At 40.1% G+C, this 24,193-nt stretch overlaps 1 protein-coding gene across 1 annotated transcript; it reads left to right on the top strand.

Moving 5' to 3' along the window:
* Positions 1–314: 314 nt before the first annotated feature.
* On the top strand, positions 315–13,139 carry LOC139468274 (activating signal cointegrator 1-like). The gene is made up of 12 exons (XM_071250135.1): positions 315–391; positions 2,647–2,797; positions 3,005–3,142; positions 3,511–3,631; positions 4,324–4,442; positions 5,318–5,532; positions 5,934–6,270; positions 7,118–7,299; positions 7,510–7,631; positions 8,270–8,367; positions 9,454–9,550; positions 10,460–13,139. Exons 1-12 carry the CDS (start codon positions 315–317, stop codon positions 10,528–10,530), a joined length of 1,728 nt encoding a protein of 575 aa, XP_071106236.1. The 3' UTR covers positions 10,531–13,139.
* The last annotated feature ends 11,054 nt before the right edge of the window (positions 13,140–24,193 follow it).

Below are 24,193 nucleotides of genomic sequence, written 5' to 3'. Positions count from 1 at the left end.
TTCCTATTAGAAATATAAACCTAATCATTAGTTTCCAGTCAACCTAGGTGGCATTTGATAGCTTGAATAAACATACAAGGACAAACCCCTGTGTATTGTAATTTTAAACTAAATATGAAAATTACTGTTCCACATTAAGTGTTTATAAAGTGAATGTGTAACATACGCAAATTGGTTCAACCGCCATTGCGTTTTACATCGATCTACAGCGAAGAGGCCTTGGTAAAACAAATTAGATAATGCCCCTGCAGAATAGATTTTTTGGTGGTCAGCAATATGTGTGTGCGTATTACCCCCCTTAGCAATAATTCAAGATGGCGGCGTCCACAGAAGATTGGATGTGTGTGGAGTTAGCGAAACTGGGAATTGATGCTAATGAAGAAAGTGCAAGGTAAGACCGTCACATTTTACAGAAAAATACAATCAGGGTTATACACGTATCGTTTTGAATTCATGTTGCATTGACAATTTTCTATTTGAATTTATGACGTCTATATCAATATGTTGTGCAATGTCAGTGATCTACTTTCAATTTATCTCTTCAGAAGTTGGATATAATTTAACGATTAACTGACAATGTTTGTTTCTAACTTTTAAGAATTATCCACACTTCACGCGTTTTCCATGTTGATACAGCCTATAACACAAACATTAGACAGAATTATGCAAATTTAGTCAAGATGCTGACTTAGCAAATAACTTGTTTGTATTGAAGTCCTCTTAACCAGACTACAAGTCCCAATTCATGTGTTACTTAGCCTGTGGCTGTGGTTAAATCCATGGCAAGCCTGATGGCTTCCCTCTCATATGCATTGATCAAGAGCTGAAAAGTGATAACCCAAACACAATAATACTGCACACAAATTTATAATTTATCTGTGAAAATGTGACAATGAGCTGAAGGTGGGTCACGGTACAAATGTTTGCAGAATATTTCAGGAATGCACTTAAATATATCAAATACAATACACAAACAATGTATTTCAGTGTTATCACTAGCGTATATTAGCCGTAATGCATGTGTGGTGACCTCAAGGTGCAAGAAAAGGACAGTCTGTCAACACAGTCCAAATCAATTCATAATTATTTTAATGTTACTGAAACCTTAAGATTCTGACAAATTAAATGACAACATAATTATCTGTATGGTCTTATGGCTGACAACATGTTCCCTTGACTAAGGGACACACACACTATGTGAACAACCCAGCTTCCATCTCCCTGTGCAGTTAAAAGCATGTGTCCAAGATTTAATGTGCGGAGGTTTTTATAACAGCTCAAAGATTATTTTCCAAGTCAAACCAAACCGACAGCGAACATATAATCTGATGATGAACAGCCAACTACTTCATGTATATCTTTAGTCTCTAACGTCATAGTGTAAGTCACCCAAAGTTCATTACAATAACGTAAATAGCTGATGAGTTACATAATAAACTTAGAGGGTGAAATAATAGTAACTGGTAGTTTGATATCTTTGACATATTTGTTTTTACACATAGGATCACTTTGTTTTCAATGAAATTGTCTTTTATACTTCCTGAATAATTGATCTTTTTTATCACCATGATGACCATGATCACAGTTAGGGGTGGTGGGGTAGCCTTGTGGTTAAAATGTTTGCTCATCATGCTGAAGAACCGGGTTCGATTGCCCACAGGGGTACAGTGTGTAAAGCCCATTTCTGCATTCCCCGTCGTGATATTGCTGGAATAATGATAAGTGACGTAAAACAATACTCACTCACTCACTGATCACAGTTGTGGCACAGTTGTGACTAGCCTTGACACTGCGATAAAAGCAAACCTTGCAAATATGTTTTGTAACCATGCACCTGATACCCATGTTATTCAGCATATATGACAAGTATGAAGTGCTTGTGATGAAGGGGCCCTTGTTAAGTTGGGTATGTAATGTACAGTCTTACATGCTCACTTGTTTAGCCACAACTTTGAAAGTGGATCAATCTGAACATGGTTGTTGATTGCAATATAATGAGCAAGAGAAGTTATGTGCTAATTTAATGATAAGCATGATAAGAGAAAAGGAGAAGTTGGTCGAAATGAACCTATGGTGTGAATACACAATGCCATTTAGAAAGTGGTCAAATGTATAAAGTACGAGAATCTGTACTTTACTAAGAAAGTGTTATCCCAAATATAACATTTGTTACATTGAACCTATGGTGGTGTCTACAGGGTATTAACATGATTATGGGAACTAATACACTATAGATGTATAATCCAGACTGCGTTCAGCCTTGTTTAGTTTTACCACTGTTTGCCATCAGAAGTGTGCGGAGGAACTTGTTTTGTTTTGTGTACCTTTGAAACTCATCCAGTGACTCGTGGGCCCTGTTCCACAAAGTGATCTTAGGGCTAAGTTGGTTGTAGTATCCTTCATGACAACAACCCATTCAGCGGTACTTGGGAACCAATTTGCCGAATTACTGCCTTATGCTATAACAAGATATATTATCATGATTATTAATCAGTACGAAATTGAACAGTTAAACTTAAACATTTTAAAGTTGATTGCAGATGATGTTACTGTACCGGTATATGTACCATGACATTTACAGTTAAAACTTTCACAACTGTCGAAAGCCCATTTCCATTGATTTCAATCAATTATATATTTCTTCAGGTACATCCTTGCTATTGAAACTGCCAAAGATCTGGAGGAGTATATGCTAGATCTGCTAGATGCAAGTGACTCAAAAGTGCGCAGATTTGTGAAAGAGCTTCTCAATCGGTGGCGCCCTCCTTCAAGTCTGCAAGTGCCTGATAATGTGCTGGTAATGTCACTTTCTGTTCTGTAGATGATGAATGTCAATAAGTATCGAATATCTTCTCCAAGGATAATTGATTGTGATTGATACATTGAGAATTGTGCATGTGATAATTCACAAACAATATCTAGTTTGATTTTCAGCATTTTCACTGTTATCATATGTTTTGTAGTAATGAAACATTTGTAATTGCTGTGTTTCACTCTGTTGCAGGTTTACCGAAAAGGAAAAGACAGTGATGAGTTTACTCAGGGATCACAAAAAACAAAGAAAAAGAAACAAAAACAAGAGAATAAAAACAATTCCAATTCTTCCCCAGAAAATATTAATGGAGTGATAGACCACAACCAGGTAAGATTAATTTTTTTGGCACATTACACATTATAGTATGTTGTTGCGGCGTGTAGAGAGAACACATACGTGGCCTATTTTGTCTTGTTCAGTGTTTGGTACCCTGTGCTTATATCAGCGAAATAAAAGATACACAGTATCCCCATCTTCCCAAGGCAAGGGAGTTAACCGACTATAAAAGTCCAGTTATTATTTGTAGGCCACCATGATAGAGCTTGGATACATGTATTACTAACTGCTGAATGAAACTTTCACTAATGTACACACTCATTGTTTGGTGGCCGAATGATCTCTGTCTGTGCAATGTACCATGCCCAGTTGCATCCCTTGTGCATGCATATCCAGTTCATGTTTTTCTACATTTTCAGATGCCAGTTCCTTCCATTGTAGAAAGTTCTCGTGTCCATGCTGACACAGTGAAAAAGAAATCCAAATTTGTTCCTCTCTACAGTCAGGAAGGCCAGGAGAAAACAGTCCTCAAGTTGCCTGGTGAGTAATGTCCCTGTCCTCCAGTTGCCTGGTGACTAATGTCCTTGACCTCCAGTTGCCTGGTGAATAATGTCCTTGACCTCCAGTTGCCTGGGGAGTAATGTCCCTGTCCTCCAGTTGCCTGATGAGATATGCCCCTGTCCTCCATTTGCCTGGTGAGTTATGTCCCTGTCCTCCATTTGCCTGATGAGTAATGTCCTTGACCTCCAGGTGCCTGGTGAGTAATGTCCTTGACCTCCAGGTGCCTGGTGAGTAATGTCCTTGACCTCCAGGTGCCTGGTGAGTAATGTCCCTGTCCTCCATTTGCCTGGTGAGTTATGTCCTTGACCTCCAGTTGCCTGGTGAATAATGTCCTTGACCTCCAGTTGCCTGGTGAGTTATGTCCCTGTCCTCCATTTGCCTGGTGAGATATGCCCCTGTCCTCCATTTGCCTGGTGAGTTATGACCTTGACCTCCAGTTGCCTGGTGACTAATGTCCTTGACCTCCAGTTGCCTGGTGAGTTATGACCTTGTCCTGTTACCTGGTGAGTTATGTCCTTGTCTGCCAGTTGCCTGATGAGATATGGCCATGCCCTCCTGTTGCCTGGTGAGTTATGACCTTGACCTCCCAATTTCTAGTGGTTTAGTTTGGGTCTGAGCAACATGTTACTTGTTACTATACCCTACGGATTAATTCCCTCACTGTGTTGTAGGTCGTCACACATGTGAGTGCCAGGCCGCCAAGCATTCACTTGTCAACAACTGTACCGGCTGTGGGCGTGTGGTGTGTCAGCAGGAGGGGTCAGGACCCTGTGTCTTTTGTGGGACATTGGTGAGTCGCTGGGAAAGGGGCCCGCCATTCTGCATATGTTCACATGCTGTAGAGTCTCGTTTACCCAGCTGGAACTTTCCACTTTAGGAAAGGTTTAAAGTTAAAAGATCAGATGCTGAATTATTTGGGTATATAATCAGACTTCTAATGGAAAGTTGAAAATTATATACCGATGTAAGTCATTACCATGGTTACCCTGATAAGAAGAGTAGAGATATCAGCCACTGGTTTTCGCCTGGCCCATACTTCATAACTTACATGCTGTCTTAATATACTACCCAAAAGAAGTTAAAGAACACCTCATTTGTTCTCCTTATTACTATAGTTAATCCGTCATGCCAATACAGATTAACTACATTAATATGAGATAATCAGGTGGTTTTTAACATTTTTTGCGTAGTATATACACTGGTAGTTGAATATTGCTGACTATGATGTAACATCACATTCTGTTGACAAGCAATGAAATCAGCATCTTCAACTGCATCTGCAATCTCCTGGAAGCATGGGAGTTCAGTGACTATAGAAGTCCAGGTTCCATCCTTGCAAAAACTAGACTGGAATCTCGTGGCCCGATCGTAGTGCCACAAGTGGCTGTTATAGGTTGTAGCAGTATCATGAGGGGTACATGTGGTTTCATGCGACCAACATAAGCCTGGACAATGGCACATACATGTCAGGCCAGCCAAAATAAATCTCAGAAATTCCAGCCTGGTTCTGCAAGGGTGGAAACTGGACTGTTATAGTCAGTTAACTCCCGCTGCCTTGGGGAAGATGGCGTCTGTTAGTCTAACAAGGCGAAGGTGAATGTCACCAGATAAGGGTTTCTATGTGGTTACAGAGGTAGTGGTTGTAATCTCGCTGTATGTTGTCAGGTGTGTACGCGGGAGGAACTGGAGGTCCTGAACCGAGGGTCCAAGAAGAGTGAAAAGCTGCGGCAGCAGTTGATGAAGGGGGCTACGATAGTGCCGTTCCTGGAGACGGAGGGAGGAGGGGGAGGCATGTTGCCCATGGCGGCTGTCAAGATGAACGACGGACTGGAAAAGGCAATCAAGCACAAGGAGAAACTACTGGACTATGATAGGACCAGGTGTGTTGGTATTAGCATTGGAGGAATGTGGTTGACGGTGTTAGGGCTGATGTGCATGGGCGGATCCAGAGGGGGGTTGGGGGGGACCCCTCCTTTTGAAAACCAAATATGTAAACACATGTCAGTCTGGTTGCAGCTCTTTATTTTGTATCCTTTGTTATGATATACGGTCTCAGGTTGTAATGTCTGGCTTATACTTTTTTCGAAACTGTCTGTTGGCAAATTTTAAAATGTCCGGTTGGCCCTATTTCAAACTGGACATTTTGCAGTCACTGTCGGACAAGTCCGGCTCACAGATCGCTTTCTGGATCCCTGGTGTAATGTAATGTAAAGTAAAATTATGCTCTATTTATGACACACTCCATCCAAGTATATATGTTGACCTGTCTTGTTTACTTCAGTGTGAGACGAACCAAAGTGATAGATGATGAAAGCGACTACTTTGCATCAGACTCCAAGTGGCTCAGCAAGAAAGACAGGGAAGCACTGAAGAAACGTGAGGCAGAGCTCCGCAGTCAGAGGTTTGCGTCGAGGAAAGATAGGAAAATAACACTCGACTTTGCTGGGCGTCAAGTGATTGATGTGGAATCGGACACTGGAAAATACATGTATGATGCTAATGATGAGGTGGTGCAACAAGTTTACCAAGGTGCACGACCAAAACACTCACCTAGTCCTTACACTTTGCAGGAATCTGGGAATATACTGAACCCCACTATAGTGCAGCCAGCACCAACAGTAAGTGCCTTACAATAAGTGTGATTCATGGTCTTTCAACATTACCCTTTATCAAATCCTATCTTTGTGAACATCCAGGTTAGAATTGGTCTTCAGCAACCTCTGCTTGTCACAAGTAGCGACTAACAGGATTGGGGGGTCAGACTCGCTGACTTGGTTGATTGCATGTCGAATCCCAAATGCGTGGATTGATGATGTTGATGCTCGTGATGATGGAATCACTGGATTGTCTTGTCCAGACTCAATTTATTACAGATTTGCTGAGTGTGGCATTAAACAAGAAACGAACAAACAAACAAATTCTATGTTGGTTAGTTATTCCCTTAGAGATTAATGATATATAGTACTGTATTTTCTTGGAAAACACAAACAATATTTCTTATTTTAGTGCCTTTTGTTGTCGCCTATAAACATGATAAATGTGTTACTATATCTATTATGCATGTGTTCTATTGTCCAAGATTTCTTCTTTTGCTCTTTTTTTTAAATAATTGGTAATGTTTATCATGTTTATTGAAGGTTTGAGACATGATTCAGAGATCAGTAAACATTCTGGAAAACACTGATAAATTGTACCTGATATAAAAACCTGGCATAATATTTGTCGAGACAGACTCATCAAGTGATGAAAATAATCCCCTGTTGTACTCCGGACAACACCATCAGTAGGAAAACAGTTGGTGTTTAAAAAGTAGGAATGACAGATGGCAGGTTTTTTTATGTTTCATCTATGACTGACTATGAGAGCATGTAGGAATGAAAAACAGATACGTGTATATGATAAATGAAAGAAAGTGTTACAATTAGGTTATATCTCAATTTATCTCATTTACATTTTTTTTTACAGTTTGTCTCAAAACAGTCTTCATTTAGTCGGAAGGTTATAGGTCAGAGTTCTTCTGGGGACGTTGACCCTCATGCCAAATCAGCTCGTATCCAGGACCGTGAGTTGCTGGAGATGACGGACGAGGGCATGTGCATGAGCATGCATCAGCCATGGGCATCACTGCTCATCAAGGGAATCAAAATGTAAGTCAGTCTTTTTGTATTCTGAATTATTTACATGTTCCATGTCATATTCTCTGCACCATGGCCACTGAGTGATTTCTAAATATAAGCTAAAATAATTTTTTTTGATAGTTGATTTTGTTTTGATGTGAAAACTTCTATAAATATATCGTAGCAATTTTACTTTGAGATTGACTTTAATGAGATGTGTGTGTTGAATGTGCTCCCTAGTCATGAAGGCCGGACATGGTACACAGCCCACCGAGGCCGCCTGTGGATCGCGGCCACATCAAAGTCCCCCAACACACAGGAAACACACGAAGTGGAGCAGATGTATCAGTATCTCTACACAGGTAGGTGATCTTCCCAACATCTCCCCGTGGGGATTCTAGAAAAGGTCCCCAATACCTCCTGTTTGTATCTCCACTGGGATTCCAGAACAGGTCCCCAATACCTCTTGCTTGTATCTCTGCTGGGATTCCAGAACAGGTCCCCAGTACCTCCTGTTTGTATCTCCACTGGGATTCCAGAACAGGTCCCCAATACCTCTTGTTTGTATCTCCCCATGGGGATTCAAGGTCAGAATAGGTCCCCAGTACCTCTTGGTTGTATCTCTGCTGGGATTCCAGAACAGGTCCCCAGTACCTCCTGCTTGTATCTCCACTGGGATTCCAGAACAGGTCCCCGGTACCTCTTGCTTGTATCTCTGCTGGGATTCCAGAACAGGTCCCCAGTACCTCCTGCTTGTATCTCCACTGGGATTCCAGAACAGGTCCCCAGTACCTCTTGCTTGTATCTCTGCTGGGATTCCAGGACAGACTAGGTCCCAAGTACACCCTTTATGTCATAGAATAGTTAATACTGATTTATAATATGTTGATTGTTTGTTATTTCAGGTAAATATGATACTTGATTATGATCTAAAAATATAAATGAAAAAAATCTGTTGATGTTCACAGCTGCAGTGAGGATATGCATGATTGTGTTTCAGATCCCAACATATCCTTCCCCAGCAACTACCCTGTGGGCTGTCTGCTGGGCTGTGTGGATGTCGTAGACTGCCTCTCTCAGGAGGAGTACAGACAACAGGTATGCACTGGGGCTATGTCGAGGTACCCCGTTACTAGGGCTGGGTTAAGGTACACCGTTACTAGGGCTGGGTTGAGGTACCCCGTTACTAGGGCTGGGTTGAGGTACCCCGTTACTAGGGCTGGGTTGAGGTACCCCGTTATTAGGGCTTGGTTGAGCTACCCCGTTACTAGGGCCGGGTTGAGGTTCCCCGTTACTAGGGCCGGGTTGAGGTTCCCCGTTACTAGGGCTAGGTTGAGGATCCCCGTTACTAGGGCTGGGTTGAGGTACCCCGTTACTAGGGCTGGGTTAAGGTACCCCGTTTCTAGGGCTGGGTTAAGGTACCTCGTTACTAGGGCTGGGTTGAGGTTCCCCGTTACTAGGGCTGGGTTGAGGTGCCCCGTTACTAGTGCTGGGTTGAGGTTCCCCGCTACTAGGGCTGGGTTGAGGTACCCCGTTATTAGGGCTTGGTTGAGCTATCCCGTTACTAGGGCTTGGTTGAGCTACCCCGTTACTAGGGCTGAGTTGTGGTACCCTACTTCTTGGGCATGGTTCACGTAGGCCATTTGTAGTTTGGTTGGAGGTACCCGTGTACTTAGTTTGAATTTATTGTAGTGTAAGGGGAGGTAACTTATGTTACCATACATGTACGGACAGTGTAAGGGGGATAACTCTAATAGGATAAAGAGCAAATATGGCGGACGAAAGGGGATGCGTTGCATGGTAAGCGGTTGAACAGAAAGAATAGAATGAAGGAGAGGGCAGTTAGAGTGTTAGGATAGTTGGATTTTTATTGTAATGAAATGAAGACGTATGTTGATTGTAGCAGCGACTTGCATGTGTTCCTTGGGAAAGTTTGATGATAACAATATGTTGAGGATATGTGAAGTTGTGTCCTTCAGGCAAGCCAGAATCGTTTGATTTTCCCTGATTATAATCTTCGAAGGCTTTACCAGCGTGAATAACATCTTACGCCTGCATCACTTTGAGCGTTCCTCCCATATTAAGCAGATGAGCTATGCTTAGCATTTTTTCATGATTTCATGAAGCTTATCTTGTACTTGTATTTTGTACAGGTGATCTCATTGTATTGCTTCCATTACTCAGTTCCCAGATGGCGAGTCTGCATCACCGTATGTGTTCATCTGTGAGAACCCACAGGAGCTAATCGTCAAATTCCCAATCAAGGGAAAACACAAAATATGTGAGTAGTGGCTTTCTTCCTTACAGAGCTCTTGTTGTGCATGAGGACCGCCCCCATAGTCTAGTGGTAGAGCATCCGCCCGGAGAGTGGAAGTTCCAGGGTTCGATCCCTGGCCACGTCATACCAAATATGCTACTTGTTGTTACCCTGTCTGGCACTTGGGGATAAAACAAGGACTGGTCGGCTTGGAGTCAGTATACTGTGCCTGAGTGGAGTATTCATGTTGAAACTGCGGCATGGTATCTCAGTGGGCTAGCACTATAAAATCAGTCCGGACCAGTACAAGCAGGCACACACACACACACACACACACAAGCCATATAAGTGCAATAATCTGGGATGTGACATTAAACCCCATTTCACCCCACGTTGTGCATGTAAGTAGACTGTGTTCCACCCCCTCCCCCCACCCCACCATGATCCAGTGGGGATGTAGACTTACTATAGGGCCTCAGTAACCCATGCTTTGAACGAGGCGACTAAATGGACCAGGCAGTCTGGCTAGGTGAATTACTGACAGTGTGGTAGTTGTCGTTGATATGCATTTAGAAGTTGGAACAACATGAAGACATGAAACATTTGTAAATAACAGATTCCTTATTATTGTAGGGCGGTCGGGTAGCCTAGTTGTTAAAGCGTTGGCTCGTCACGCTGAAGACCCGGGTTCGATTCCTGACATGGGTACAATGTGTGAAGCCCATTTCTGGTGTCCCCCGCCGTGATATTGCTGGAATATTGCTAAAAGCGGCGTAAAACCAAACTCACTCACTCACTTATTATTTTTTGATGTTTTCAGGGCTACTTCTTGCTCCTCCATAAATGTTGCTAAGTCTAAGTATTTCTTAATGTATATTTTGTTAAAGAGTTTAGAGTTAATGTTATTAGTTATATAATGTTTTCTATTTTCAGATAAACTTGACAGTCGCATACACCAAGCTGCTAAGAAAGGTCTCCGCCAGTCAAGCCAATCAAATCATTGACAGTAGCTGATTTTAGAGAGGAGCTAGTTATTTTAATTAATGTTGGTTCATCTGGTGTATAAAAATGTGTTTGAACGGGTTGACATGTACAGGCTAGGAAACTGTTATGTTATTATGCTATGCGGTTGAAACAGGATCGACCTGTTCAAGGTTAGCTGACATCTGTCACTGTGTCAGTCAGGAAACTGTTGTGTCGTGAAGTTGATGGGTTGACAGATCATGGCTGGTAATACAAACCGGTTGTTAACTTTCAAAAATCCAATATGTAGCTTTGGTCGCACCCAGGAATCATCATGACACCTTATGGTCACTCTGGAAGTCATTGTGGCACCTTTTGTATCGGCCAGGGAGTCACTATGACACTGTGTGTATTGACCAGGGAGTCATTGTGACTCCTTGTATAGAACCCAGGGAATCATTGTGACACCTTGTGTATCGACCAGGGAGACATCTTGTGTATCTCCCAGGGAATCATTGTGACACCTTGTGTATTGACCTGGGAGTCATTGTGACACCTTGTGTATTGACCAGGGAGTCACTGTGACACTGTGTATTGACCAGGGAGTCATTGTGACACTATGTGTTTCAACCAGGGACTTGTTGTGACACTGTGTGTATTGACCAGAAAGTCACGATGACACTGTGTGTATCAACCAGGGAGTCATTTTGACACAGTGTGTATTGACCAGGGACTCGTAACACCTGTGTATCCACCTGGGCCTCTATGACACTTCGTGTATCACCCTAGGATAACCTCATTGCTCATCATACATTTAATACGTCACTTTCAAACCTCTTGTTTTCAAACAGATTCATGTGGTTGTGGATATGACATGACAATCTTGCTGTACAAAATAGGATATACTTTTTATATCGACAAAAAAAAATTCGGTAGGTTTTTAGCTCTCTAGGACTGGAAGCCCAAGTGAGCTTATGGCAAGGTGGGTTGTCCATCTTATGTCCATCTATCCAACCATAGTTCTTAGGAACTATAAGCGTTTAGTGGAATGTCATGAAAATATTTAAAATCTTTAAGAATCTTCTGCTAGCAAACTGAAACACCCATAGAGCTGAAACATAAGTCAATGTGGGATCAGGATATGACTTTAGTTCATGGCTTTGGAACGAAAAATGTAGTTGTTTTTATTTAAATATGATTCTTATATGAGGCTTATCTTCTTATTAACCTGAAGGACCAGAGAGCTGACATTTTGGTCGGATGTGTAGCTCCACAGTCATCATACCGAGGCAAGGGAGATAACTGACTGTAAGAAGTCAAGTTTCCACCCTTGCCGAAACTAGGCTGGAATTTCAGGGCTCAATCGTAGCGCCCCCAGTGGTGATTACGATTTATGTCCCTTCTATGACCCTCCTATGGACCAATCAGATCCTACCTCTCATATCACTTGTATTTGCTTAAAACTAAATGATGGTGCCCAGTGAAGACGATCTGAATCAATGATCAAGATATATAATTGTAATAAAATGAGTCCTATTTAGCAAAGTGCATCAAATCACGTGAGCAGCTCGATTAAAAACATGAAACGATTTGGAAAATCTGTTGATGTCAAGTATGCATGCTTTGCAAATCCTGCACTCGACCGAAATCTGCATGGCAGTTTACAAAGGGAATGTCAATTTCGTTATTTGTTTTGATTGGACTATGCATAGACTCGTTAGTCCAGCCCAAATATAACTCCATAATTCCAGCCTAGTTTGGCAAGGGTGGCAACTGGACATTCATGGTCAGTTAACTCCCTTGCTTCGGGAAGATGCTCTACAGTGGGTTTCTTTTTTTAACCATGGCATTATTTTTGTTTTGTTTCAAGCCACAACCAAGCAATATTCCAGTGATTTGACGGTGGTCTGTAAATAATCGAGTCTGGACCAGACAATGCAATGATAGATATTATAAACATTGATCTGGTCAGTTGGGAAAGGAAATCGGTGAGAAACGGATCCTTGGCAATATTTTTAACAAATAAACTAGTTTCCTATTTCAAGAGTTTTTAGTCATGATGCCTGTTCTACTAATCACAGATTTATTCGAGTATTTATCTTCAAATGCTATGAGAAGACAGTAGGAAAAAAAACAATCATGTGTTTTTGCAGCAGAATGTTTATATACAGGGTGTTAGGAATATTTAAAAAACACGGAGGTACAACTTAAAATACATAAATATGTCTTTCTGCAGTTAACTGTTTTCGTCAGTACAGTAAACTATGTTTATAATGAACACGCTTATAATGAACTGACCGACATAACAAACCTATTTTTTAGTTCCAGCCATTTGTTGTATATATGCTGTATATATGCTTATAATGAACTACGGTTATTACAAACTAAAGTCAGTGGTCCCTTTGAGTTTGTTATACCTATAGTTTACTGTAACTTTCTAATGAGGAGTAAGACGATCCATGTTGTACTCCTCACCCTTCACAGTTCTGCTGTAACACAACGATTGATATTCTGCTAAACTTCACAATACTTTCATACAGATATCAACCACTCTGGTTAGGGTGGAGTTTTTGCAACAAAATTCGTCCTTTGAATCAGCTCTTTTAAAACAAAAATTGCAGGTGTATTTTTGGTTTATGAATTTAAGAATTTTAAACAAGACATTAAAAAATAACTGAAAGGATTTTGGTTATAAAGAATGTATGTATTGAGCAGGTGCTTGTAACAAGACCTCAATTGCTGTGTTTACATGCCACAGCTTGGCTTGATGACTCTGGAACTGGTTGGGATATCTGCTGTATAAGATGGATTGTATGTAGATAAATCCACACATCTAACTAGCTGATCTACCCACATATTCAGATCCATTGTCAGAAGAATATGTATATTTGGTTAAAAGTCAATGGTCACTAATAACATAACCTTTTTCCTCTGTACTAAAGGGCCTGTTATTTATTACAGCGGGGTGGGAGGGTCAGAGGTTTTTGATGTACAGATATTAATGACCCTCCCCTAATGCTTGGATATATTTGGATGAACCTCCCCTTGTCGTTGTACATTGTCTTTCATGACCCTCCCTGAAAAGACGTTTATATTTTATTATAAAAAGTCCACCTTTTCATGACCCGCCCCAGATATGAGTATTATTTTTCATGACCAGCCCCAGATATGTATATATATATTTTTTATGACCCTCCACTAGAAATTGTCAAAAAGTGTTGTTGTCCCTCCCCTCTCTATAATAAATGACTGGTCCCCAAGCAACTGAAAAATTGTTTTGTTTGATATGAAACTGACTCAGTAACTGACCAAATTTATGTGCTATTTGCATTGTTTTAGTCATGATTCCAGTGTGTAACAAGTTCCATCTAAGGAAGGCTATGTATATGTTAAAATATTGGACTGTGCACGTGGGAGTGTTCCTTTGTCCCGTACCTGAACATATTCAGTATGTGAACATCTCTGGTACCAGTTCAACAAAGTGATCTTAGCGCAAGAACTGCCACCCAGTTATAGCACTAAAAACGCTTTTAGGAATGTACCCCAGGTGATGAGGGGCCCCAGAGAAATGTCCAGCCCTAGAACATGCAGAACTAATTCAGTTATGATGATGCATACAAGGAAATCTGTTGATACCTTGAGGACAGACTTTTTTAAGCATGGGTTTATAAACCTGCTGACTACAAATAAAAGAAATGTGAAAAAAATAAAATGAGATATACCATTGGGCATGTTGGTTCCTGACATGAATAGTGCTAGTTTCTGAGGCTAAATTCTGTATATAATAATTTCTCTGTGATATAAACATATTCCTCTTATCAGCCGATATAGAAGTGTACATAACCCATCTGCCAGTACCACTTAGTGCAAAGACTGTAGTGAATATGGTACCTCATTAGTAGTAACAGATATTCAAGTAGGACTAGGAGTACTTGTGTGCCAGACACAAGGTCTTTTGAAAAATGTTTCTGAAAGTTAAGAAAATGGTTTACCCCGGGGTATATATAAATATTGTATATAGTTTTTGATAGATGTGTTAAAGATGTTTGATAGGGACATTATATGTCATTCTATTTATATATACACTTGACATATGAGAATCATTTTTGTGTATCATGGCAAGGAAATAATTTCCATATCAAAAGTGGTGTCGTATATATGTATATACATGAAGATAACTTGTAATAAGTTGTGAGATAATAAGTTGTTTATTGATTGTTTCTCTTTTCTTGACAACCATATATGTGATATATATATGATAGGAATAAAATGTCCGTTTTATGAAATAAGTTGTGAACTTCGGTCACAAAGACAAAAATGGGAATCCTAATGCCTTGAATAGTAACAGTTACTGATAACAACGTGTATCCCGCTCCAATAATAGCATGTATCTCCACACCGACTCTACAGTCCTACTCACGGGACTGGAATCTACTTAATGTGACCAACAGAGAGAATTCAAGTCACATCAGTTTTAGAATTTATTTTCATTTCCACAAATGTGCCGTGATATTCATTATTTAGTTTGATAGATGTGTCTGAAACTATCTCAGAGGTGAATCAGTGGTCTCTCAAACATAGAATGCATTCCATATATTGAGTAGTTACATAAATTGTTCATCACGTCAGATGTTTCAAAATCATTCTTTAATATAAGAACATAATGGTTGGCAATGTAAATGTACGTGAAAAATATGTTTAAAAACACATGGGTGTTGAGTTACCCATACCAGTGCATGTGGTGTGGGCAGTGCACATGCAGAAGACGTGTACATACCTGTCCCCAGCATAGGGTATGTATTGTGAACATAGTGAAGCAGTTCATCAGCCGACCACATGGATGGGTAGCCGTGGATGGGGAGCCGTGGTTGGGCAGCCACGGATGGGCAGCCACGGATGGGGAGCCGCGGATTGGGAGTCGCGGATGGGGAGCCGCGGATGGGGAGCCGCTAGGGTTTGGGCAGTGGCTTTTTGTGTAATGTTTCTGTCTCTTCTCAAGCTCCTGCTTTGACGATGAATGTAAATTTACGAACTTATTTTGATCAGTGGTTATAATAAGGGGATTTTTTATCATTGTTTGAGAAAATGAATCTTGGAGTCTGTATGTGAAAGGCCCACCCACTTTGTAATGTTGACAACCAGGAACTGTTGCCATACATGCTGATACATTTCAAAAATAAAACCACCAGAGAAGCAACTAGTGCTGTTTTTTCTTCCACACAATCAATTCTTATCTTCTGGTGAATTATCAACTTCAGGCAGTGTTCATTCTAAGGCTGCATAAAAACATGTTTCTGGGGCACATTTTTCTCCCAAGTGAGGCAGCAGTCATGATGGAGGAACATTTTGTCTGCTACTTTTCCCACCACGATTACCAACAAACAGAACTGGGGAAACAATGACGCTGTAATGCTCCTCCAGCTGGCCACAAGGACTGGGTCATATCATATGATGCAAAAAAGCAGTGGAAGGAAATTGAAAGGGAGTCAAATAACTAATAAATACTGACATGGGATTGTTACACGATATTGTTTATAGAGAACATATACGATTTAAATTTCTGTATATATGAGTGTCACATATGTTTCGGAAGTGCAGGATATGATTTTAGAATATTGCTATTTTACATGGAAATTACACTTGGACATGGAGATGCTTAATTATTTCTAAGGTGTTTTAAACTGACTGGCTCTCGCTTTGACTATTTTCTTTTGGGTGCCGGAATCCTATGAGCGTGGGTAGAAATTAAAGATTTGTTCTCATGATCATTCTGGGTTTGCCAGCACACTGCCCGTGCTCGTGTATTTCATCCAAATGGTAAACGGATAAACACTGCATAATCACTTTAGGTTTCTCTCTCCTATTACGCTATCACGCCGTGATATTTACTGAAATCCTGAATGAAAGCCGACTCACTCACTCTACCTCTGAACTCCTGAATTACCTCCCTTAGACCAGGCTCCGAACAGATCAGCCAGGTGTCATCACCCTCTCCAACAGCAGTCATATTTTCCAATATGAGGTATTTTCAAAACTGTCGTTCTGGTTAACTGTATATGTTAGTACAAACAGAGTTATTTATATTATCTTTAGTGTATAAATTATGCATACACGACCTGAGCTACAGAGCATACGCAGATTCGCTCGCTCTACCGATGAAGAATTGGTCTGCGAGTTACTTCCCTTTGACCATAACCTGTTTGCCTTTCGGGCGTCCAAAACACAAGTTTGTCTTTATTATTAAAAAAACCCACCAGCCACATTATTTAAGAAATCGCAATGAAAGTTCACATACATGAATGTGATTGAGATTTTGTTCTTTTCAACACTTCCATATTTTGCACGTAAAACAATACCAAATGTAACGTGAGGCCAAAGTGTGTAAATGATATTCGCTGAAGCTGATTTTGTTCGGAGATGTCGAAAAGAGTGTACCCAAACCATTACATTCATCTTTTGCCACTAACTTGCTCATAGTTACGTTTTATAAATCGCCATTTGCACTCCATTTTACCACAACTCTGTTCTTGATCATAAATATGTCCAAACGTATAGATAACCAGGAAAAAGGCTAGTTGTGGGGAATATATAGTTTTTGGTATGTAGATATATTGATATTTCATAACAATATTTAAGAAATATTTTGATATCAAATAATACTTTTTGTGCCCGTTCGTATCAAGATTTAAGAGAGGCTTCTGGTCACACCAGAAACCTATTATCATGGGTTCGAATCCCTGTTTGCCCCGATTGTTTCGAGGTTGGTAAGCACCATGCCCATGCTCATGGGTTTCACCAAAGTTGAAAACGGCTGAGACTTGCATTCTTTTGGGCTTTCCTCCCACATTAAGCTAACACGCCGTGATATAACGGGAATACTGTTAAAAACGGCGTCAAACCCAACTCACTCACTCACTCTGGCGAAACACAGCTATGTGCATGCTTTGTTACTCATCACTGCTATATGCAGCGATATCCTTTTCCCGGGCCCTTGTTGTGTTTGTTATTTAACGCCGCACTCAGCCTTATTCCAGCCATATGACGGCGGTCTGTCAATCATCGAGTCTGGACCAGACAATCCAGTGATTGACATCATGGGCATCGATCTACGCAAATAGGATACGATGACATGCATCAACCAAGTCAGCGAGCCTGACCATCCGATCCCGTTTGTAACCTCTGCCGACAAGAGAGAGCTGTTCTCTACCCGGATCGTCAAGGGTCTTACTGTGAGGAATTAACACAGATGTATAAGGGGCATCATATGGGAACAATGTGTTTGTTTTGACATTTTAGCTGAGAAAGACAACATCCGGATCAAAGAGGTGTGTTCAAGGGGTAAATGGAAATGAGTATCTAGTATTAATCATGTTTGTGAAGAGAGAACATTTGTTTTTTTATGCATCAGATTCCCTGTACACACATTCTCCATATCACTAAACTTTCCCACTACAGCGGGAGTCACGGTCGATAACAATCGCGTTAGCGTCTGTGGGAATAGTGAGTATTATAGCTGAATAATGTATTTCGATTTTTAAACATTCTTTGACTTTTTTAGAAAAATGTACCTCAAGTTGAAGGAGTAGCCCTTCATTAGTCGTGAAAGGATGCACGTGCTAGCCTTTAAACGTAAAACACACTGAAATATTCAACAAATGCATTAAGAGACAAGTCCACGGAGAAACGAGACAAGCTGTTCTCTTAGATAAAAGAAATAAAAATGTTACAAAAATATTTTAAGAAAAGGCAGTATTTGTAAAAGAGATAAATGTGACCTGTTGATCTGGTTTCGGGCTTTTACCTTTATAAATCTTTTTTTCCTGCAAAAGTTTTCGAAATAAAATCTTTAATGCACCGGCTGCCACTCACCTTGTATTGAATTATTTTCCTAACCTAAATTCAATACCCTTTAAGGCGCTTATGATGTCTGAATAGCGAAGAGAATTACTCTTTTCAGCTATTTTGATCGTGTAACACAACCATATGTTATGTCTTCCTGTAGAAATCAATATCCGGTATACATACAAACAAACCAACAATATATAGTAGAGGTGTCGACATAGCATGTCCTTTTGTATCAATAACCTCAGGAAAGGTGTAATAAGACATTAAAGCAATATGTTGATAATCAAATTCTCTTAAGGGCCCCCCACAGCGCTCAAGAGTTCACGAAGGACGTGGTAAAACGCTCTGCTTCGAGGCTATGGGGAAAAAATCTCTCTAGCCTCGAGGGTACAAAAGTTTAGCCTTCATGTGCGGTTAGAGGTATCAAATAGCTCAATTTTAGTCGGGGCCTGTAAGCTTTGAGATCAAAGATGGGCCATTTTGTTCAGCGCCAGTTTCTCTCGCGTTTATTGACATGGTAACACACTACTAAATTGCCAACTTAGATCTAGTGTGGAAATGGAAAGCGTTTTCGTTTTGGTAAAAAAGAATGTGATATATCACAGGGCTGTGTTTTTTTTCTGGAAGTAGTCTTCTTGTTCGTGGTGGCAAATTTTTTTACACAAGTTCAGATCGTCTTTCAGTTAAATCTTTAGAACTTGTTATAAATCTCGTATTTCAGTCTCCCCGCCTTCTGACTTCATACCCACTGAAATGCGCCTCTTTAGAAGACCAAAAAACATCAATCCAATCTTGATCAATGTGTAGTCTTAACTTTAAATCCCACTCGTGTTTTTCTATCTTACACCAAACCCTCAATTTGGCGTTTGATCAGTAAAACCCCTTCTTTCCCCAAACTTCCTTGAACTCTCTCTCCTTAACTTGCCTCGAGGCTGTTTTGTCCACACCACTTTACACTCATCACTGTTTCGCCGTTTACACTTTGAAACTAATGCTTTAATTTATTCATAGATATTATTTACCTCATTATAAAGTGTTTTGTGTGTAAATTATAATTCCATATTACCGTTTCGTCTCACTAGCCCCAACACCCTCTCCCGCAAAGCAACAATAAAAGTACAGGAAAAGGACATAGATTGACAAGTGAGCCCCCACCGAAACCACCAACTCAAGTCCAGCGCACAAAGAACATCGGGTACCAATTCAGAGCTCGACGTAAAAATAGTAGAAAAAGTTCTCAGCGCTTTATAAAGTCCTGTGCGCAGTCCGTATTGACCTCCCCCCATCCCGAACCCACCTTCCCCACCCCTCCCTCTGTAGTCACCATGTGCTTCAAGAAACAGTGAAAATGTGATATATACATGTTTGTCATTGTGCACACCGCTTGACTTCATGCGAGACTGACTACGAATGTGGCAAGAACGTTGTTTCATAGGTTCCCGCTTGTCACTGGATCTTCATATATACAGAGCTGTTGGCTGTGAAAAAAAGCTCTTAGTTCAACAGGTGCCCGCCAGGAAGATAGCATGGAGGAGAGTAAACAAACACGCCGTTTGCCATGAAGATAAGCTTGTACGAAAAACTGTAAAACTGTCACGGCAGTAATGATTTCAGTTGCTAACTAGCACTGTGAGAACGCGATAAATAGAGTAAAACGCAACATCAATTTGTGTCAAATGAAAATTGACTACATTTAGAATTATTCTCAGAATACAAAAAAAAACGACGCCGGAGAATTCTGATTTATCACACGTTCTGTCATTTAGATTAAAAAATACAGACGAGTTGAATTGCAGATATGAATTTTGCATTAGAACATAATTTCCATTTCTTCAAAAGGGGAAGAGTTAAGAAGCGTGTTTCCACACTTGGCGTTTACTTCGTGTGCAACGCGTAAAAAAATATTTCACAGGAAAATATTTCTGTCAACACCGGCAGTTATGAATAAAACAGGCAGTGAACTTTTAAAATCATTTGAGCATAAACCGTGCTGCAAACACAATTATGTCTGAACGTAATTTCCATGTCTCGTAAACCATCGGAACCCTGGGCTTGCAAACATTAATCACACACCACAGAGCTTAAAGGTCGTTTTATACGTACCGTAGTCAGTAATGTAAACATGATGAGCGCTCTGAGAGAGAGAGAGAGAGAGAGAGAGAGAGAGAGAGAGAGAGAGAGAGAGAGAGAGAGAGAGAGAGAGAGAGAGAGAGAGAGAGAGAGAGAGAGACTTTGTTTGAATGTAGCTATCGTTGAGGTGTAAATTTTCAATACCGTGGCGTTGCATCTGAACCAACATCTAATTACAATGAAATTTCTCAGTATGCATGAACAGGGCGTGTTGCACGTGCACACAAAGCTGAAATGTGTATGCCAACAGTGGAACTCACAATCACTAATGCAATTGAGCTAAGCACATTATAAGTCGTTATGATTTGTTTAATTACTTGATTCATTTTGAAAATAAACGTCAGTATACATATTGTGATGTAGACATAAGACATTCAGAGTACGTGTCTCATATTGCATAAGGCCCGAGTGTGGTAACACCGCGTCACAGATTCCACGAAATATCAGACTTAGCGAGGCGTATATAACCACCCCACCCCCCTACTGTCTTCATTGAGGACGATTACATTGCATCATGTACGTTAGGGAGGCTACGGTACTGTGGCATTACAGGACTAGACGCGAGCTGGATATAACAACCTTCCCGTTGAGAACATGTAAACGACTACAGAGGAGACAGACTCGTTTGTATAAACAGGAACCATTCTGCCAGAGATCACAAAGTAACAATATATCTACGCCATATTCTACAATGTACTCAACAATGAATTACATGTATTATTCATAGAGGCCCAGGGCAGTTTTTAAATGCATACATCAACCGAGGATGATTGGTTATTGCCCAGTAAAATCTCGTTCCCGTGTAAGTGCACGTTACATTTCTGCAATGATACTGTTTCTCTCATACAGAGGAAATGTAAATTTTACTGCCCTCCCGTGGGTAGTCTGCAACACCGATAACGTTTCCTCCGACTTGAGAGGATATATAGCGGGGAGATGTATGGCCGACGCCAGGCCGCAGTCTGCAGGCTCGGTTGCTGGGATCTCCTGATTTAAACATGTGAAGCGTGATGCGGTGTTAGCTGAAGCATTAGGTATTCAATGATTCAAGGAATAAAATTCTTTATCTGCCAGAGATTTATCATTTCGAATACCCGAATGGAAAACTTAAATTTGTGAAGTTGTGAATCTCTTCATGGATTTTTAGACTGTGATTTGAGATTTTTTAGATTAATTGGGTTTATAACTTAATCGGTTTTATATACGTATACGTGATATAAATTTTAATATAGATTTCCTTATGTTCGAAGTATTCGGTGTAGTTTGTTTTGCGGGGTGACTAAGAATCTACCTAATTTATACTCGTATCATTTACACTGGTAAACACACCAGAAGGTTATATTACAAAAAAAACATGCGTAAAACAGAATTTGGCATATATGGTTTAAAGCTTGTTATGAAGCCTCACTATAACCATGTGGAAAATGTAACGGTTTCGAATTTGGGCTTTATTTACAAACATGACAACATATTTTCGTGCGTTGAAACTAACACATGTATTTTTTTTTATTGTGCTACCGTTCTTCATATCTGAAGTTCTCCCGCTCATTTTGACCAGACCTGTTTTCCCCACTAGCGTTATCTAATGTAGGTAGATAGTCGATACAGCACAAGCAGGTTTAACACTGGCAAGCCGCTATCTACCGCGTCAGTGAGTCACCAGATGCTTACATCTCTCCTCTCATGAATTACACTCGGTCACATTCTGCAAACTGAATTTTTCAAAAGCTGTTTTTTTAACTTCTCGTAAGTATATCAAAGCATGCTCTTTCTAAACTCTTTTCACGGCATAACGCTGAGAAAATCGCTGTTGATTTGCCATTTTTCTAAACATACACATAGTTTGTCATAACAATCCACTTTAGCAGAGGTATTCGCTGCTAGAAACTCGGAAGTACATCTGTCATACATCAATCATTCCGCCAGGTACATCTTAACCGGTGTAAGAGGAATTAGCTTGCCATGAATAAGAATGTAATTGTGGCGTATATCTTCCATCGCTCTTCACCAAACTCCCAGTCATTTGCTACCCACAAACAATGTATGACTTGATATATCTATCTTGGAACGTATCTAATTCACCAAATGGGATGAGAACCGGAAAAGAAAAGAAAAGAAAAGGAACGAAAAAATAGAAGAGAAGTAAAGTGCCACAATTCTACAAACAATATATGCACAGTGAATGAAAACACATTATATACATCATGAAATTATGAAAAACAACACTTTGAAATATGGCACCGTTTAAAAGTGGCATGTCTTAGACTCGATGACATTAAAGTATACCAGTACCCCTGAACCTGTTTAAAACGTACCAATTTGTTCTCAATTTGTTCTGCCCATATACTATGTCTAGGTGTGGCAGTATATCAGTTTGTATCAAACGCTGATACAAGTGCAATATAATAAAAAGTTGATTGATGGATTTCAACTTATATATTCTTCCCATGCTAAGGGGGCCATGGGGTAGCCCAGTGGTTAAAACGTTCCCTTGTCACGCCTAAGGCCCGGGTTCGATTCCCCACTGGGGTACAAATTCTGATGTCCCCCGCTGTGATATTGCTAGAATATTTCTAACTCACTCCTATGCTACGGTTCGGTACCACTACTAAGGCACACGAACATTCACACATTCGAAACCTTCTTAGAAAGTCAACTCGTTGTATTCCTTGATACTACAGCTTCTAAAACGTCATTTGAAGATAAACATAACATACAGCATACATACATCGCAATCTTCTAAGATCATAGTTATGCAATAATGCCGAACAATATTTCACGCATAATGTCAAATGCTTAACGCGACCGTGCACCTTTAACTATAGTATATGTAGACATCGAGACCCTTGAGGAAAAAAATAAAAAGGAGTCCAACTCATGTCTAGAATGATTTGGCAAGTCTAGATAGCCTTAACTCTGGGAAATTAAGGATTGTTCCATGCTCCATTTGGAGTTTTTTTTTGTTTCTTTTTTAAAAACATATTTTTAAATAAGACAACTTTATGTCTGGGACTAAATGTCAGTCTAGTTGACGTCTTAAATGACATATGTGAACTGGTAGGGTCATTTGAGCAGGCTAGTCACTGATCCTCATTCATTGCATTATACATTGCATGTTAATGTACTTATCATATGCGTGATTGGCAGGTGGTGGCAAGACTGGCTAAAACTGTGATCTTTTCACATAAACAGGCGAAGATAATATCTATCTGAATGACGTGTTATGTCCTGTGGGACATGTTAATTTATCGTCGTGTACACACTGTCTAAATAAATACGCGCTGTCGCCCATTTCATGAGACGTTATCTTTGTGAATAACACCGATGTCATTCCGAGCGTACTTGTTTCGTCCAACTAGATTTGGACTTACACTTCAACATGAACAACGTATCGTGTTGCTAAAAAAACATTTATATTCTGACACGCGTGTGAAGGCATTGTTTATTGCCGTTCGTAACGATTTGTAAATTGTTTTATTCCTTTCAAATAATTATGTTTGTTAAAGACAATCGACGTAAATAATCACCTCCATTGCACGTTCCAAATTAGTTTGGATGATATTTTTTATCGATGCGTACGGCATACCCTTGCATAACTCAACAAAATTTTAGGAATCTATATCCGGTTCAATTAACTCTACATAAGATTATACTAATACGTATATATCTTTACAGATACAAAACATATTTTCGATATCACTGATAATAATTACGTTGATTAACATGGTG

Source organism: Haliotis cracherodii, unplaced genomic scaffold (genome assembly GCF_022045235.1).
Source record: "Haliotis cracherodii isolate W230 unplaced genomic scaffold, xgHalCrac1.p SCAF_1, whole genome shotgun sequence".
Taxonomy (NCBI): domain Eukaryota; kingdom Metazoa; phylum Mollusca; class Gastropoda; order Lepetellida; family Haliotidae; genus Haliotis; species Haliotis cracherodii.
Note: the sequence above shows the minus strand (reverse complement) of the source record. Positions and strands in the feature narration are given on the sequence as shown.

What these genes read in the sequence shown, in the direction of transcription:
- LOC139468274 (XM_071250135.1), top strand. Translation starts at nt 315, where the DNA reads ATGGCGGCGTCCACAGAAGATTGGATGTGTGTGGAGTTAGCGAAACTG. An exon ending in AACAGTCCTCAAGTTGCCTG is followed by an intron (nt 3,632 to 4,323) that starts GTGAGTAATGTC and finishes ACTGTGTTGTAG; the next exon opens with GTCGTCACACATGTGAGTGC. An exon ending in GTATCAGTATCTCTACACAG is followed by an intron (nt 7,632 to 8,269) that starts GTAGGTGATCTT and finishes ATTGTGTTTCAG; the next exon opens with ATCCCAACATATCCTTCCCC.